The following is a 17,724-nucleotide window of genomic DNA, read 5'->3' as shown; positions in this document are numbered from 1 at the left end:
AAAGTTCTCACTGATGGAAGGAGGTTTTGGCTCAAAATCTCACGATACTTGGCCCCATTCATTCTGTCCTTAACACGGATCAGTCGTCCTGTCCCCTTGGCAGAAAAACAGCCCCATAGCATGATGTTTCCACCCCCATGCTTCACAGTAGGTATGGTGTTCTTGGGATGCAACTCAGTATTCTTCTTCCTCCAAACACGACGAGTTGAGTTTATACCAAAAAGTTCTACTTTGGTTTCATCTGACCACATGACATTCTCCCAATCCTCTGCTGTATCATCCATGTGCTCTCTGGCAAACTTCAGACGGGCCTGGACATGCACTGGCTTCAGCAGCGGAACACGTCTGGCACTGCGGGATTTGATTCCCTGCCGTTGTAGTGTGTTACTGATGGTGACCTTTGTTACTTTGGTCCCAGCTCTCTGCAGGTCATTCACCAGGTCCCCCCGTGTGGTTCTGGGATCTTTGCTCACCGTTCTCATGATCATTTTGACCCCACGGGATGAGATCTTGCGTGGAGCCCCAGATCGAGGGAGATTATCAGTGGTCTTGTATGTCTTCCATTTTCTGATGATTGCTCCCACAGTTGATTTTTTCACACCAAGCTGCTTGCCTATTGTAGATTCACTCTTCCCAGTCTGGTGCAGGTCTACAATTCTTTTCCTGGTGTCCTTCGAAAGCTCTTTGGTCTTGGCCATGGCGGAGTTTGGAGTCTGACTGGTTGAGGCTGTGGACAGGTGTCTTTTATACAGATGATGAGGTCAAACAGGTGCCATTCATACAGGTAACGAGTGGGGGACAGAAAAGCTTCTTACAGAAGACGTTACAGGTCTGTGAGAGCCAGGGATTTTCCTTGTTTGAGGTGACCAAATACTTATTTTCCACCCTGATTTACGAATAAATTCTTTACAAATCCTACCATGTGAATTCATGGATTTTTTTTTCACATTCTGTCTCTCACAGTTGAAGTGTACCTCTGGTGCAAATTACTGACCTCTGTCATCATTTTAAGTGGGGGAACTTGCACAATCGGTGGCTGACTAAATACTTTTTTGCCCCACTGTATTTGTAGTTGTTTTTGCTCGTTTTCCTTTTGTTTTGTTTTGTTTATTTGTCTCTTTTAATTCTATGTTGTTGTACTTTTTCAACATGTTCAAAATAAAGATTCAATCAATCAATCAATCAAAATCCAAAAAAATGGGGAGGAGTTAGCTAAACCAGAACCAAAACCCTCGATAGATTAGTTTCCTCTTAGTTTAATCTAATGTCAGCCAACCAGTTTGGAGATTTGGAGAGTTTGGTAACCATGTCTGACATTGTTACCTAAATGTATACATTAATGTTGTTTCTTCTGAGTCCTTGCTGACTTTTTTTCTTACTGAGCTCTTTTTGGTCTCTGCAGGTTGACTTCGATGATGGAAACTGCCCGACTTATTACAACCAGATCAAAGGCATTTACAATGTTTGTAAAGCAGTGCACAACCTGTTTCCCAGTAAGAGCTCGACTTCACCTTCATCTTCAGTTTACGCTGAGAGTCCGTACGATCTTAGTAAAAACATTATATTGCCAAAAGTCTTTACTCGTCTGCCTTCACATACATATGAACGTGAGTGACAGCCAGGCTTCATCCATAGGGTTTAATATGATATCGTCTACACTGTGCAGCTTCACCTCTTTGGGAAGAACTTCTAGAAGGTTTAGGAGTATATTTATGGGAATATTTTACTGTTCTTCCAAAAACACATTTGTGAGGAGCAAATCTGAACGTGAAGTTTCGAGGTCTGTAGCTACTGTTTATGCAGAAAGTTGGTGACCTCTGCACACTATGGGCCACATGACCCTGCTCTGTAACTCTACCTGGGCTACCACTTTGTTTCTGTTGTTCTGGTCCACTCCTACTTCGATATAATACTTGAATGTGGAATATTTAGCAGCAAGGAAATGTGTCCTTCATCCTCTCACTGCACTGCTGGAATCCCCTGAGCTCCTGGGAGTAATCCATTAGGCTTTGACTTTTTTACATTCAAGTTTTAACTTGTAAATCTGTAGAAAAATCCTTTAAAAGAAGCAGTTTTTATTTTTACCATGTTTTCTCACGAGCTATTCCTCTGGCATCCTTCATCTGCAGATGTTCCTCATATATCTCAGGCTCCCGTGCTGATGCTGCGTCCCCGTGCGTGGAACATGGTGGAGCACAACATGATGGTAGTATTGAACTTTCATCAGTGGTTGTTTTGTTGGAAGCAATCGAGTGTGGTCTGAATACATAAGGATCATAGACATGAAAGGATTGGTGAGAAAAATAAGACGTGTGCTTTTCTGTCGTCAGGTGGAGGGGAAAGAAGCTCCTGGTCCTCTCTTTGACTTCGGGCTCCTCATGTTTCACTGTGGAAAGACACTGTTTGAACACAAGAGTGGACCCTTTTTCTACCTGTCCAAAGTAACACACGTGCAAACCTACATATGTTCAAACACGCTGATGATTTCATTTATCTGCGTTTGCACTGTTTCCTTTGTTCTGTAGGTGGAGGGCTACATGGAGGCCAGACTCTGGAACAAAATATTTGTTTGGACACAGCAGAAGGTTTGCACTATTTGTGGTGTTTATGTATAAACTTGTTTTTGTACTATGTCTTGTGTTTCGGGCTTGTAGCCGCTGTGCACTGACAGCAGCCTAACACCGGCCTGCCACCTGCCTCCCTGTGCTCTCACGCACCTTTAGCTCAAAGGTGAGAAAAAAGCCCAACAATAACATTTTTAGGTTGTCTAAGTGACTTATATATTACGTTTAACCCGCTGCTCGGGTTAAACGTAACTGCCAAAGACCGCTAAAGCCGGAAGTGCGAGGCTTGTGAGATGGGACGGTCTAGCCTCCATCGTGCTACCCAGGTTGCCTAGCAACCATGATACTAACAGCTGGAAACGTTTCATAAAGCTTTGTTTGACAGAAATGAAGGAGAACATATTTTGTACATTTGTTTCTACACGAGCTTTGTGTGATTTGATAAGTATCTGAGGCTGAGACCACAGGACTGTAAAACATGAGTTTTGAGTCATTTAAGATTAGCTAGTAAATAACAATTAGCTGATGTTGTTCATGAGACTAAAGTCAGTGTAAATATAATATGGCCAATATTAAAGTTATTATACTAATCATTATTAGTTATTATAGCAGTGAACATGAACTGAGCTTCAGTAAAGATTCAAGTTGCATTTATTTTCCTATCATCTTAAATCTTCACTCAAAGACACTCAAGTATCCGTGACAGTGTGTATATATAGATGTATTATATATAAGAGACAAATATTGTTCTTTTAATATGTTGGCATTATTACATTTGACTCAATGCTTACATACATGTGTAAAAAGCAAATGTACGAGCTGTGATAACTGTGTCTGATAGAATGAAGAGTAGACTGATATATGAAATATTCCTTTATTGGGTGAGAAAATCAGACCATGTCATAACTGCTTTAAGTCGCACAGAATAGATATCAGAGCCTTAAACAGGCTGACTTCTGCTAAATGGGTCAAACTGGGCAGAAAGTCTACAAACACATAACATCCTTATAGAATATGATGTAACAGTATAGATCAACTTAGCTCAGGATATATAAAGCATATAAACAATTACAGCAATATGATGCAGTCCTTATTTAATGTGTGCAAGGTGACGAGAGGAAATGGGGCAAACATGAGAATGAAGAAAAGGGCGACTGCATCACAACAAAATGAATATGAGGACAGCCCTCTAACCCTACGTTATGGAGAAGGTGAGTGTTGTTTATGATGTGCTCCTTTTGTAAAACCTTATTTTCACCTTTGTGTGCGTGTTTGACATTGATGGTGCATCTGCTTTTCTTTGCAGCACCTTTTATGGTTTACCTTCCAGACAAATGGGTTGATGTGTTTTCTTATTTGTATTGTATGTTTTCCCTGCGCTCTTACTATAAGAAGAAAGGGTGTGTCAGTACTGTCCAGCAAAAACACATGATATCCAGGGAGTGTGAGTGTTGACCCACTACAAGCCAAACTTAAGAGTAACTGTCCAGAAAAACCACAGTTTTTACACCACATAAATAACATTGTTCATGTGAGCATGTGACTGAATAGTGTTTATTGTATGTTTGATTGGCTGCATACTGAATTTCCACTTGTAGTTAAGGACTTTCAACTCTGAATACAAACAACTGTGTTGCTGTTTAACTAGTCATCAAAGCACAAAGTCCACGTCTGTGGAGTCAGCAGAGCACCGTCACTGCACGTCTGTGAGTACTCCTTTATTGTGCAGCGTACTGAAAGTAGCTTTATGAGTAAAACAGCTGCAGCGATGAAGAGATGTTATTATGTTATTATGGAGTTTGAACAGTTTCATGAGATGTTGTGCAGCAGCTGTATGTTGGTGCAGTGTTTCCAGCTGGGATTGCTGAGCTGTAGCTGCTCAGTAATCCAAAGTGTCTGTTTTTGAAATGAAATTATTATTTTCCTCAGAACTGCATAGTGTGTAAAATATTGTGTTAATCAACAAAAATGAAGCCAAAATCAAATAACAGTGAGAAACTTGTTATGGTGCTGGGTCCTTTATCCTCTGCTACCATTTAACCTTTACTGTTTCAGTTGTTTTATTATTGTATGTTTCTGCTTAATTAGTTCTTTCTTCAGGTCATTTTGAGTGTTTTATTTTAGCTTTTTCCCCTCACGGTTTAATTCTGTCTCCTTATATAACTAATTATTGCTAATTGTCTTAGTTAATTCGCAGAGGTTCAGTCTTCCTGTCCTGCTGTCTTCTGTGTTGTTAATTCTCTGTTTCCGTTTCTCTTTTTGTTACTTCCTGATTTATTTTGGTAGATTCTGTCTCATTTGTCTTCTTGGATTAACTCCAGCAGCATCTCATTATTCTGGTTTACCTCATATGTACATTTACAGCCTCAGTCCTCCCTTTCTTCTCGTGTTGTAATGTTATATTGTTCGTATCTTTTCTGTCAGATTTCGTTTGTTGTTCTCTTTTCACAGACTCAGAGTTTTGGGAACTTTCAGCCAAAACAAAGGTTTGTGTTTAGTTTAACTGTCTGCTGGTGATGGTCTTATCTTCCTCTAAATAAAATCAAGTGAATAATGAACATTATGAACGGCTGCAGAGCTACAAACTGAAATGTTGACAAACCCTGTTTGGTCTTTTTCTGGTCGTACGGCCGTGGACAGCATGTTAAACGAGTCTCAGATGGAGACATTTTTTGATTTTATAGAGGTTTTCACACTTAACAATAATTCATTCATCAACTGGATTTGATGAGCAGGACCTGGCTGCTACTTTCATCACTTTTCATCAAACGTTTTTTGAATTCTTCAACTGACCGTGCAGCAAAGATCCACCTGCTGCTGCTGCCCCACACAAATGTGTGACTGTGACTGTACAAGCAGTCAAAGGTGGAGCTGTTGCTGAGGAAGGAGAGTCTGCAGAGCCTGATGAACCAAGAGATAAAGCACAGACACGATATGGTCTCAACAAATTAACGTGACAAACGTTTTTTCCTGAGATCATTCTGTTCTGACATTTGCTGTTTCACAGTATTTGGCCCAGAGACTCTCATACAGTGTTCCTACAACTGGCAAAACAAAGCCAGGACCGGGTCACCATCATTAAACTGCTGCTTCATTGAAATATTTCATCCTGACCTGAAACCTTTCCAGGTTCTGTTTTGAGTGCCTGCCACATAGTTTGTGCCAGAAACCATGAACATAATCTATGAAATGCACAGGTTCATCTGAGACCACTGAGTCTGCAGCACAAAGGTCCTCATGCCTTTGACCAAAGACCAAGTAATTAGGGTTCAACCTCGTGCTCTGCCAACAGAAGCCGTCGTAAACCTGCAGTCACCTTTCATTTCTGTGCCACCTCGTGGAGCCACCTTATGAACCAGCACATCCCTCTACAGGAAATATACAGACGCTGCACTTCTAACTTCACTAAGCTGCACTTAGTAGCATCAGCACACTGTGCTTGAATTAGCTCTTGCTGGGAAACTGAAAAATGTTCAGTAATATTTAAATCTGGTCCTTTACACAAGGGGTGGTTACTCTCAGCCCCACAAACAAGCAACACACTGACCGGTGTCCTGAGAAAAGGATGACACTGAGGCCTGTTTTCACAGGCTGCCGTGTTATCTTTACCTTTGAGTGATACAAATATATCTCAGTAATATATCTGTGCAGTAATAACCTTTCTTGCTGCTTAAATGACTAGACAACAGACTGTTAACTGGTCTGCATTTTAACTGCCAACACCACCTTTCTTTATGCAGGGGGTTGAAATCCCAGGGACGTTTCAATGGTGATGAATACAAATCTTTTGTCCACAGTGTCCAGTATGGAGCTGTGTCCTTCTCCTTTAGGCCTGGAAAAAGAACATGCAACTCTCTTTACCACTGACTCCCTCCACTTCCTGCATGAACTGATTTCCACATTCGATGAGGAGGTGGACGAGGTAGGACAGCCAAAAAAACCTCTTTGTGAATAAACGAAGGACTTGTTTGAGTCAGGATGATTCTCTCTCCAGATTCTACAGCTGAGAGTGTCTAAAAAGGCCCGGCTGGATCTCACAGGTGATCTGCCAAGCTTCCTGGAAAGTAGCAGACATATCAGGAGAGACCCAGACTGGAAGGTCCTGCCCGTCCCCTCGAGGCTCCAAAAGAGACATGTAGATATTGGAGACTTGGCACCCTGCGACACTGAGCGCTTCATTAAAGCTCTTCTGTCACCAGCACAAGGCATACAGGTGCTACACAGGTGCAATAATGCAGCACATAGAGCTAAAGGTTTAATGTTCACTGCTAACTGTTCACACTGGGTTTGTTTTTGGTGCAGAAATGTTGATTTGTTTTGTGTTAGTTTCAGCATTATTAAACTCACAATCCCAGAAAATGTCAGACTTGTAAATACAAACAGCTGTAATGATTTGCTAATTTCATAAACCTGTTTTATTGACAACAGAACATATGAAAAGTTTAAAACAACACAATTTACCATCTGTATAGGATCATAGTTGCTCATCAGTCCTCGGTCTTCTTTGGTCACACATTAAGTGTTAAATTGGTGAAATTTATTTATTTGGTTGTTTCAAACAGGTTTTCTAAAAGGGAACAGGGACACAATTTGAGGGGGGAATTAAATTTAAAACATCCTCGTCTCCGTACAACATTAAAGTAAAGATATGAAGCAAAGTCCGAGCATGGCGCAGTTTAAACAGCGGTTTAAGGATGTGGTTTTTACAGGGTACAGGGAGGAGGTAGAGATCTGATCGGGTGTTCCTGTCCAATATTTTCATGTGTGTGCGGGTGCACGGGTATGTTGGTGTGGGTATATATATATCTGTAGTTTGTGTATCCTTTGAGGTGTTAATGGGGTTATTGAAAATGTGTATATGTGTGTATGTGTATGTATGGATAGATAGAAACATATATGTGTATATATATATTTAAAAAAAATGAATAATAAAAAAAATACACATGACATATAATGTAATTGCAAGGAGGTATTTCTGTAGTCTATAGATTACTAGATAGTGGGAAAGGGGTGGGATTAAATAAGCTCATGCTTCTTCCTGCTCCTTTTTGAACATGAAAGTTATTTGTAGTTGTTTTTGCTCGTTTTCCTTTTGTTTTGTTTTGTTTATTTGTCTCTTTTAATTCTATGTTGTTGTACTTTTTCAACATGTTCAAAATAAAGATTCAATCAATCAATCAATCAAAATCCAAAAAAATGGGGAGGAGTTAGCTAAACCAGAACCAAAACCCTCGATAGATTAGTTTCCTCTTAGTTTAATCTAATGTCAGCCAACCAGTTTGGAGATTTGGAGAGTTTGGTAACCATGTCTGACATTGTTACCTAAATGTATACATTAATGTTGTTTCTTCTGAGTCCTTGCTGACTTTTTTTCTTACTGAGCTCTTTTTGGTCTCTGCAGGTTGACTTCGATGATGGAAACTGCCCGACTTATTACAACCAGATCAAAGGCATTTACAATGTTTGTAAAGCAGTGCACAACCTGTTTCCCAGTAAGAGCTCGACTTCACCTTCATCTTCAGTTTACGCTGAGAGTCCGTACGATCTTAGTAAAAACATTATATTGCCAAAAGTCTTTACTCGTCTGCCTTCACATACATATGAACGTGAGTGACAGCCAGGCTTCATCCATAGGGTTTAATATGATATCGTCTACACTGTGCAGCTTCACCTCTTTGGGAAGAACTTCTAGAAGGTTTAGGAGTATATTTATGGGAATATTTTACTGTTCTTCCAAAAACACATTTGTGAGGAGCAAATCTGAACGTGAAGTTTCGAGGTCTGTAGCTACTGTTTATGCAGAAAGTTGGTGACCTCTGCACACTATGGGCCACATGACCCTGCTCTGTAACTCTACCTGGGCTACCACTTTGTTTCTGTTGTTCTGGTCCACTCCTACTTCGATATAATACTTGAATGTGGAATATTTAGCAGCAAGGAAATGTGTCCTTCATCCTCTCACTGCACTGCTGGAATCCCCTGAGCTCCTGGGAGTAATCCATTAGGCTTTGACTTTTTTACATTCAAGTTTTAACTTGTAAATCTGTAGAAAAATCCTTTAAAAGAAGCAGTTTTTATTTTTACCATGTTTTCTCACGAGCTATTCCTCTGGCATCCTTCATCTGCAGATGTTCCTCATATATCTCAGGCTCCCGTGCTGATGCTGCGTCCCCGTGCGTGGAACATGGTGGAGCACAACATGATGGTAGTATTGAACTTTCATCAGTGGTTGTTTTGTTGGAAGCAATCGAGTGTGGTCTGAATACATAAGGATCATAGACATGAAAGGATTGGTGAGAAAAATAAGACGTGTGCTTTTCTGTCGTCAGGTGGAGGGGAAAGAAGCTCCTGGTCCTCTCTTTGACTTCGGGCTCCTCATGTTTCACTGTGGAAAGACACTGTTTGAACACAAGAGTGGACCCTTTTTCTACCTGTCCAAAGTAACACACGTGCAAACCTACATATGTTCAAACACGCTGATGATTTCATTTATCTGCGTTTGCACTGTTTCCTTTGTTCTGTAGGTGGAGGGCTACATGGAGGCCAGACTCTGGAACAAAATATTTGTTTGGACACAGCAGAAGGTTTGCACTATTTGTGGTGTTTATGTATAAACTTGTTTTTGTACTATGTCTTGTGTTTCGGGCTTGTAGCCGCTGTGCACTGACAGCAGCCTAACACCGGCCTGCCACCTGCCTCCCTGTGCTCTCACGCACCTTTAGAAGAGAGTTTAATGTGGAAGAAGTGGTTGATAAAGACAAACAAAAGACTTTTATCCTTTAACCTCAGGCCCTCTACAAGAGGCCGAGGTGAGCCTGAAGGCCGCGTGCATCTTTGGTGTTTCTGGGACTTTCTGGACAGATATCTCACATGTCATTCCTGGGATCTACTGAACCCCAGGAACTGTATATATAACAAGTATATATAGCTATATATAATTATGTTGAATCTGAAAACACAGGCTGTTAGTGCAACATACTCTTTGACTAACCAATGCACTCTCCTCTCCAGTAGCCTGGTGTAAACTGTCCAAAGCGTGATGTCCCACAACAGTTAGAGCCTACAGGGACTGGATGCATTGTTGACGGTGTATATATGTATCTGTCTGAATCCATGTCTCACATGTGTCTAGCTGGGTCTTCCTCTGGGCAGCATCAAGGCCACAGTGCTGATTGAAAACGTGTTGGCAGCCTTTGAGATGGAGGAGATTCTCTATGAGCTGCAGGAGCATTCAGCAGGACTCAACTGTGGTATCTGGGATTACTCAGCCTCCTTTGTCAATAAGTTTGGTGAGTTGAAAATTCTAGATTTTAGTCTGTGAAAAATCTGGACCCCACGCAGCATTCAGGTGACTGTTTTCCGTTTCTTTTATTTAACACACAGAAATGTTTCTTTGTGGTTTGGCACCGAGGTCTTTTACAGGAAGTCAGCTTTGCATCTGACTCCACACTCTGAGGTCTCTAGTCTCAGGTCCCTGGCGTTACTAAAAGGAAGGAGACCTCGATAGCACAACACCTGCCTTATCAGCCTTTCCCGCACTGCCCCTTGAGCCACCTACCTTCCCTGTGCCTCACTGAGGCCGGGGCCGCATCCGGCCAAACCTAGACCCGTCAGTCAAAGGGCTGAGGGAACCGCCTAACCTCCTTCTTGGTCTTGGGATGGGGCAGGATCCAATGGCGGCCATGTCCTGCACCTGTGGGCGCACCTGCACGCCTCACAAGGGGTACCCCAAATGCCTGGGGCAGCTCCAGCACTGCAAACAACAGAGGGGCTAGCCAGCACTCTCAATTGCATTCATCCTTGTGAATGAAATGATGGACTTTTAAGTCTTATTCAGCTGCTCCACCAGCCCGTCACTCTGAGGATGGTAGATGCTGGTCCCAACAGATTTAATGCCCCCTAATTTTTACACCTCTTTTAGTGTGTGAGACATGAATGTGTGAGACCCTTCTCTCACCCCAACCAATCACAGCAGATGGCCCCGCCCCTCCCTGAACCTGGTTCTGCTGGAGGTTTCTTCCTGTTAAAAGGGAGTTTTTCCTTCCCACTGTCGCCAAAGTGCTGCTCATAGGGGGTCATATGATTGTTGGGTTATTCTCTGTATCTATGAAGCGCCTTGAGGGGACTTTTGTTGTGATTTGGCGCTATATAAATAAAATTGAATTGAATTGAATTGAATGAATGATGTGTGCTGGTCAGTCAGTATCTCTTTCGGGATGCCGGCTCGGGAGATGAACTGAAACAGTGCCTGCAGCACACTCTCTGCAGAAATGGTGTGCAGTGGCAATGCTTCTGGATATCGTGTTAATAATACACCAGAGCCAATACAAAGTGATAGCCACTTGCACTCTGGTGATGGCTCGATTAAGTCCATATCTAAGCGTTTAAATGGGATCACCCTTAATCGTAGTGGGTGCAAAGGCGTTTTTGCAATGGCCGGCTGGCTAACCAACTGACATTCCGGGCTGGATGTGGGAGTGGGAATGAACGCCCCACTCTGCTCCTTCTGCCATGGCTGCCAGGTGGACAGCCAGGGTGAGCGCAGCCTCCAGGCTCGCTGACCAATGGCAGTGGAACCGGGCAGCCTCTCCACGAACTGCTCGACCTTTGCCAACACATGGGCCTCGCCCTCTGATGGCTCAGGCTGCAGCCACCTCATCACATCATGTCATTTTCAGGCCCACGTGAATGGCCGGTCCTCCCCCTTCATCTGGCTGGCCCAGAACCACCAGCAATGATCTTCCAGGCGATCCAGCACAGCCGGACAGATGTCCCAGAAGTTACCTCGTGAGGCTGGTGGCAGGCGGTGCCGTCTGGTCCTCCCCTGACAACAGCGGCAGCAGCCGCGGTGCACCACCCTGCTGCAGGCCACTGGCACACCTCCCCTGTGGCCCAGAATGCCTTCAGGAAACCTGTGGGTCATCACCTTTCCCCATCCAGTGCACAGTCACCTCCAGAGGAAGGGGGGGCGGCAACGGGGTCACCCTGACCAGCCGCTCCAGCACCTGCATCTGCCCGTCAGCCTTTTTCTGCAGCTTGTCCAGCTGATCCTTCTGGGCAGCTGCCTGCTCGCGTTGCATGGCCACGATCTCTGCCAGCATCAGCAACTAAATCGGCTGCGCGGGCGGCGTGGCCGGCGTGGCCTGAGGGTCGGACTGTGAAAATCTGGACACACAGAAATGTTTCTTTGTGGTTTGGCACGAGGCCTTTTCCAGACAGTCACCCCTCCACTGCAGCAGAGCTGGAGACCACAGTCCTGACACACCCCTGTCATTTTAGGTTTTTCCTTCATTTCTGCACCAATTCTTGTGAAACCACAGATCTTCTACTGAAATTCAGCTGATTTCCATATTGATATTAAAGCCATAGTACTTCAGATAATATTATAATTATGATATTATGTTTCCAATCTAAATCTGGCTACAAAATACTATTTTAGATTTCCATTTAGTCAATATTCCTGGGACTTAAGTGTTAAACCGCAGCCTAGTGGAAACTTTAGTAACTCTTAACAGTGCAGCATCTTTTCACAGTGCATAAAGTGTACAACAAAGGACGTGATCAAAAAGTCAAACTGAATTGAAGAAGTTCTCCAGGTCATCGACCAGCCTTCCTGTTGCCTGACCGCCATAAATACGTGAACATGGAGAAGCATTTTCTGCGCAGCTACATGGATCTGTTGGTTAAGACGTGTCATCGGCGAGGAGCATTGGCCACTGGAGGCATGGCTGCCCTGCTGCTGCCTGAAGACCCACTCAGTGACACCTATGGGAGAGTGTTGGCTTCTGTCACAAGGTAGAAATATCTCCCATTAGATACATGCATGCTCATAGCCTGAACAGGCAGGCTTGTACGTAGACTGTATGTGAAAAAGTGTTTTTCAGTTTCTAAATAAACGTGTTTATTATTTAGGGGAAAAAAATCAATCCTACATGGCCCTGTGTAAAAAAAAAAAGATCCACCCCGTGTTGTGCAGAACACTTGCCCCAGCTAAGGTCACTGTTCATGGCTCCACCATAAGAAAGAGCAAAACTGGCCTGCATGGCAGATTTCTAAGACGGAGACCACAGCTGAGCAAATGGAACATAAAGGCTCGTCTCAGTTCTGCCAGGAAACATTCTGATGATCCCCAAGACTTCTGGGACGTCTGGGAACATACTCTGTGGACTGACGAGACAAAAGTTAACTTTTTGGTAGATGCGTGTCCCGTGACATCTGGCGTAACTGTAACAAAGCATTTCAGAAAAGGAACACGATAGCAACAGTAAAATATGGTGGTGGTGGTAGTATGATGGTCTGGGGCTGTGGCTTGCTGTGGTAAATGGAACCATGAATTCTGCTGTCTACCAAAACATCCTAAAGGAGAATGCCCGGCCATCTGTTTGTGACTTCAACTTAAAGTGCAGCAAGAGAATGATCCACCTCTGAATGGCTCAAGGAAAACAAAATGAAGACTTTGGGGTGGCCTAGTCAAAGCCCTGACCTGAATCCAGTTGATATGCTCAGGTTATATGACCTTAAACAGGAGGTTCATGCTTGAAAACCCTCCAATGTGGCTGAAATACAACAATTTTATGAAGACGAGTGGGCCAGAATTCCTCCAATGCGCTATGGAAGACTCATAGCCGGTGTTGGGGAGTAGCAGAATACATGTACCGCCATTACGTAGTTAAAATACAAACTATGAGTAACTGTATTCCGTTACAGTTACCGTTTAAAAAGGTGGTATTCAGAATACAGTTACTTTTCTGAAATAAAGGGATTACACGGCGCTCTTTTCCTGTTTCATATGTTCGGCTATGCCCTCTCTATTTTCGGTAATTCCTCGCCGGTGGAAACCCAAACATAACACGCATTAAGAGGCTCTAATGTCTGTATCTCAATCTCGCGGCCCATGTCACCCCTACTTGTGTGTTTGTGTTTTCCTCCGAAACAATAAGTTCCATTGGAGCAGCCTTTCAACGCCTCTCTGTCTAAAACTTGACCCAGACAACAAAGTAAAGCTATTTTTCGGCTACGAGCCCGACACGGATCCGACGTATTAGCCAGAGGTCCCTTTACTACGGTTCGGAGCCTTTATATACCTGTTCACACAGGGACATGTAGGTTTGGACTCATCCCCTTAAAAATAAACACATAGTTTTTGTGTGTTATCTTTGTCTAATATTTAAATTTGTTTGATCCACACAGCGTCAGAAGTATACATAAAGCATCAAAACTATATGCACCCCCACTAATATTTGATTAGAAATGACAAATTACTCCTTGACTAGATGCTTTTTTTAGCCATCAACAAGCTCCTGGCATTATTTTTGCTAGATATCTGACCATTCTCCTTGGCAGAATTGGTAGAGTTTAAATTATTTGGTTTCCTGGTTCATAAGGATGAGCGTAGTCTACACATTTTCAGTAGTGTTGAAGTTGGGGCTTTGGGAAGGCCAATCCAGAAGTGTACAGCCCATTTCTAAAACTGCAGATTCCAGGATCATCAATTGAAACAATTGTACATAAAAATACATTTTTGGGGAGTGTCCCCTGTCTGAAAGAAGACCCAAACTGCCACCTCTATATGAGAGAAAATGTGTTAGGATGTTCAGGAACAACCCAGGAACCACCAAGCTTACCTAGAACTGAAACACAGTGAAGAAACTTTTACACCAACATGACTGAAAAGGTGTCGACCAAGAAAGAAGCCTCTGCTCCAAAATCGGCTGCTTCAAGTCAGCTGAAATTTGCAGCTATCCACATGGAAAAGCCAAATGGCTTCTGGTGAACCAGATTATGGTCAGACAAGAAAATGTTGCTCTTTTAGCCACAAGGAGGAGAAGAAGAAGTGGGTTAGCTTCACTAGGGTTAGGTTTAGCTTTCAAACCTAAGAATACTGCACCAGCTGCCACGTATAGTGGCAGTACAGTCATGCTCTGAGACTGTTTTGCTGACAGTGGTACTGGTGCACAGTGGATAGAATAATGAATAAAACAGTTTTCACTCTGAATTCTTCCATTTCACCTTAATCCAACAGCTGACAGTCAAAACTTGGAAATAACCGGGTGGTCCAATAGAACAATTTACTCATCTACACATCAGAACTGTGATGGGAACGGACAAAGCAGGCTAACATTAAGCACGTGGAATGGCCTTCCCAATGCTCCCACCTAGGCCTCATTGAAAATTTATGAACTATGCTTCAAATATGAAGCTAGAAATACACCAGAAGCTTGTGGATGGCTGCCAAAAGCTTCTGTTGAAGTACAACTTGCTAAAGCTTCTGACACTCTGAGCCTCTGTGGATTTTTTTCAGTAGATGTCATAAGCAGGGTTGGGTCTGTCATGCTTGGTGCTGTGGCAGGCAGGATGCAGAGGGATGAACTTAAAGAAGCAGCTTTATTGTGCTGTGCAAAAGACACTCAAAAAAGAAACACATGAAAAAGAAACTGAAAACTAAAAACTAAAACTTGGAACAGGGAGTCATGAGGGGAAACCAGAAACATGGAGAAACTCACAGCACATGGGTGTGGGAAGTGGAAAACACAAGGCGTAAATAGACAGAGAAGTAGCTGTCAGTGGCAGTGTCATGGTTGGTGGTCGACCACGTGGTCAACGGTACTTCACAGGGGCCCGGCAGAGGTGACGAACCTTCTCAGGGGGCTCACCCATCCAGCTCTGGTTTCTCTGGCCGGGGCTGCACAGGACTTGCAACAGGCTCCGGTGATGGGTGTCCCCCATGCTCAGGCAGCGAGGGACCGCCTGCCTTGACCTCTGCAGCAGGTGGTGGCATGAAGGCTGCAGGTGGCTGGACAGGCTCGGCTGATTCTCCAGCTGGCAAGGCTTTGATCAGTGGTTGTTCATCGATGGGCATGCCAATTTGCATATTAATGATCCATCGTTCATTCAGTGGGCTGGTTTCAGTCATTGTGCAAAAGTACTGTTTATAAGATTGGGCAAACCTGCAGTCAGCTGAGACTGAAGACGTCACCTGGATGAGTGATGAAACACTTCTCCCACTGAAAACATCCAGATGAATAGAATCAACCTTTCGGGATAAACATACAACATAAACACACAAGAGGGTGATGAGGGAGGAGGAAGAAGAAACATATGAGGAACACAGCTGAGGCAAATACACATAATGCCAAGAGAGGAGGAAACAAAACTGAACATAGGATGTGATACTGTCAAACAGACAGGAAACACTAAGACACAGATTAAAAATACCAGTCAACATATACTGGTCAAATACACAGTTAGACACAGGCTGGGAGGAAGGAACGGGGGAAAAGACAGGAAAACCCACCCGACCTGTTCCAGACCCTGACAGGATCCAGACCTCGACTTCTCCTTTGATCATGTACTGTAGTTAAGGTCTTCAAGTCCTCACAACCTTCTGAAATCACCTTGATGCAAACTCAACCACTCAAGTAAGGAAATCTCAGAAAGTCGATCCCATTTTAATCCCCAATGGATTAAAATCCCAGTCATTTCATATCCCAATGAACAGAGCCCACTTTGTGTGATTTCCTTACCTGGATAATTGAGCATCAAGTGAAATTGTAAAAGTCCCCTGGATGAGTGACAGATGTTTCTCCCACAGAAAATAAAACTTCCAGATGAACAGGATCAACTTCCTGGGAAATTGTTCCAGAATTTGTAGATGGTGTTTTTTTTATAGATTGGTGAACCTACCCCCATCTTTACTTCTCCAGTACGTGCCATGTTACTGACATGTTGCCAGTTAGCCTGTGACTAAAATATGGGTTTCTGAGATTAGCAAATAGCATTTTATTTTTATTTACATTTTACAGTGTGTGTTTGTGTGCGAGTGTGCGTGGATAAGTGTGTGTGTATAACATCTGTATTTGGTATATATGTATTTTATTAAACTCAAGAAATGTTCATTATTGCTTTCCCCCACAGGTTATAGCATATGAAAATATGACAATACAAACGATCTGAATACATATTCAATGATGTCCGCTGATCCAGTTGTTTTTCCACCTTTCAGGTTGAAGTTACTAGAGATTACTGCAGGTGTGGATGGTTTCATGGTGTATGACCTAAATTTGGTTGAGCCCATGCAGAAAGTGAGCGCCGACACATATAAAGCTTTATATGCATATAAAGTTACAGTGATTGGCATATGAATTACCACATGTGAACGTGTGTGGTAATTCTTCATCTTTTCCAGCTCTTCAAGGTCCACACTGAAGGAGATAACCAGCTCGACCAGCTCCGAAATGACGTGACTGTATTTCCTGAAGACTTGCTATCCATGCCTTCAGTTAGTGGTTGCTCTTACTGCAGAACACACCTCAATAAACCTTTAACAGTAATATTACATTTAATTGATTGAAATACATCAGATTTTAGTGTGGGTAGGAAAACTTCATCAAACAGGAAGAGGGAGGCTTTCACATCTAGATGATGTTAGACATGAGTGAAAACATCCAGATGCATACGATATAGTTTTTTAATAATCTGTACACAGAATAACCTCTTTGCCTCATTTATTTTAAATGATGAATCAAACATTGTGTTCTTTTCCTAAAGATATTTAATTATAATTATATATATAACATAAAAGTCAAATCAAAAATCTCTAGATTTGCAAGTGAGCTTGCATCTATTTCCCTGAGCTTGATAGTACGACGTGTAAGTGTAAAATAAAGTTTTGGTGTGCTGTGTTCTTCGTAGGGAGGAGTCACGCTTAATGGTTTGAAGTGTAACATTGCAATTGGTGTGCTCTTTATTAATGCTTGGCTATCAGGTTTGTACTTTTATATTATCCATGGAAAATGCTTATATGCATTAAATGCTATATACCTGTATGTGTTGGCTGTTGATACCATTTTGTGCTTCTAAGGTAAAGGCCACTTCTTCTACAGAGGCCAGGTTGAAGATTCTGCCACAGCAGAAATTTCTAGATCGCAGGTGAGTTTTGAAAGCGAGCACCACAGAGCATATGTTGCTGAGATTCATGCAGAGCTTGATCTACACCCACAAGTAATTAGTGTTTAGGATATATTTAAAAGTTTTTGACAATATTGTTTGGGAAACAAGCACATTTCTTTTTTAAATTTGCTCTAATATATACATATTTAACACAGTGACTAAGATGCACCCTGTAATTTGTTTGTTTGTTTGTTTTTGTTTTTCATTCAGT

The 17,724-nt window shown here is 42.6% G+C and overlaps 1 protein-coding gene across 15 annotated transcripts in view; it reads left to right on the top strand.

The window, feature by feature from the left end:
- Window positions 1–17,724, top strand: part of ugl (ureidoglycolate lyase) — a 37,272-nt gene that overhangs the window by 13,060 nt on the left and 6,488 nt on the right. For 10 of the 15 annotated variants that reach the window (XM_085170994.1, XM_085171002.1, XM_085171012.1 and 7 more), the window contains 17 exons: window positions 1,403–1,493; window positions 2,130–2,206; window positions 2,331–2,441; window positions 2,526–2,585; window positions 3,673–3,775; window positions 6,362–6,486; window positions 6,559–6,777; window positions 7,966–8,056; window positions 8,693–8,769; window positions 8,894–9,004; window positions 9,089–9,148; window positions 9,697–9,853; window positions 12,161–12,359; window positions 16,567–16,645; window positions 16,750–16,842; window positions 17,256–17,328; window positions 17,425–17,492. In XM_085170994.1, the coding sequence (XP_085027120.1) occupies window positions 1,403–1,493; window positions 2,130–2,206; window positions 2,331–2,441; window positions 2,526–2,585; window positions 3,673–3,775; window positions 6,362–6,486; window positions 6,559–6,777; window positions 7,966–8,056; window positions 8,693–8,769; window positions 8,894–9,004; window positions 9,089–9,148; window positions 9,697–9,853; window positions 12,161–12,359; window positions 16,567–16,645; window positions 16,750–16,842; window positions 17,256–17,328; window positions 17,425–17,492 (1,794 nt within the window). The other 5 variants (XM_085171064.1, XM_085171091.1, XM_085171070.1 and 2 more) reach the window with 5 other exon arrangements.

The sequence above is a fragment of the Neolamprologus multifasciatus genome, chromosome 2 (assembly GCF_963576455.1).
Source record: "Neolamprologus multifasciatus chromosome 2, fNeoMul1.2, whole genome shotgun sequence".
NCBI lineage: Eukaryota > Metazoa > Chordata > Actinopteri > Cichliformes > Cichlidae > Neolamprologus > Neolamprologus multifasciatus.
Note: the sequence above shows the minus strand (reverse complement) of the source record. Positions and strands in the feature narration are given on the sequence as shown.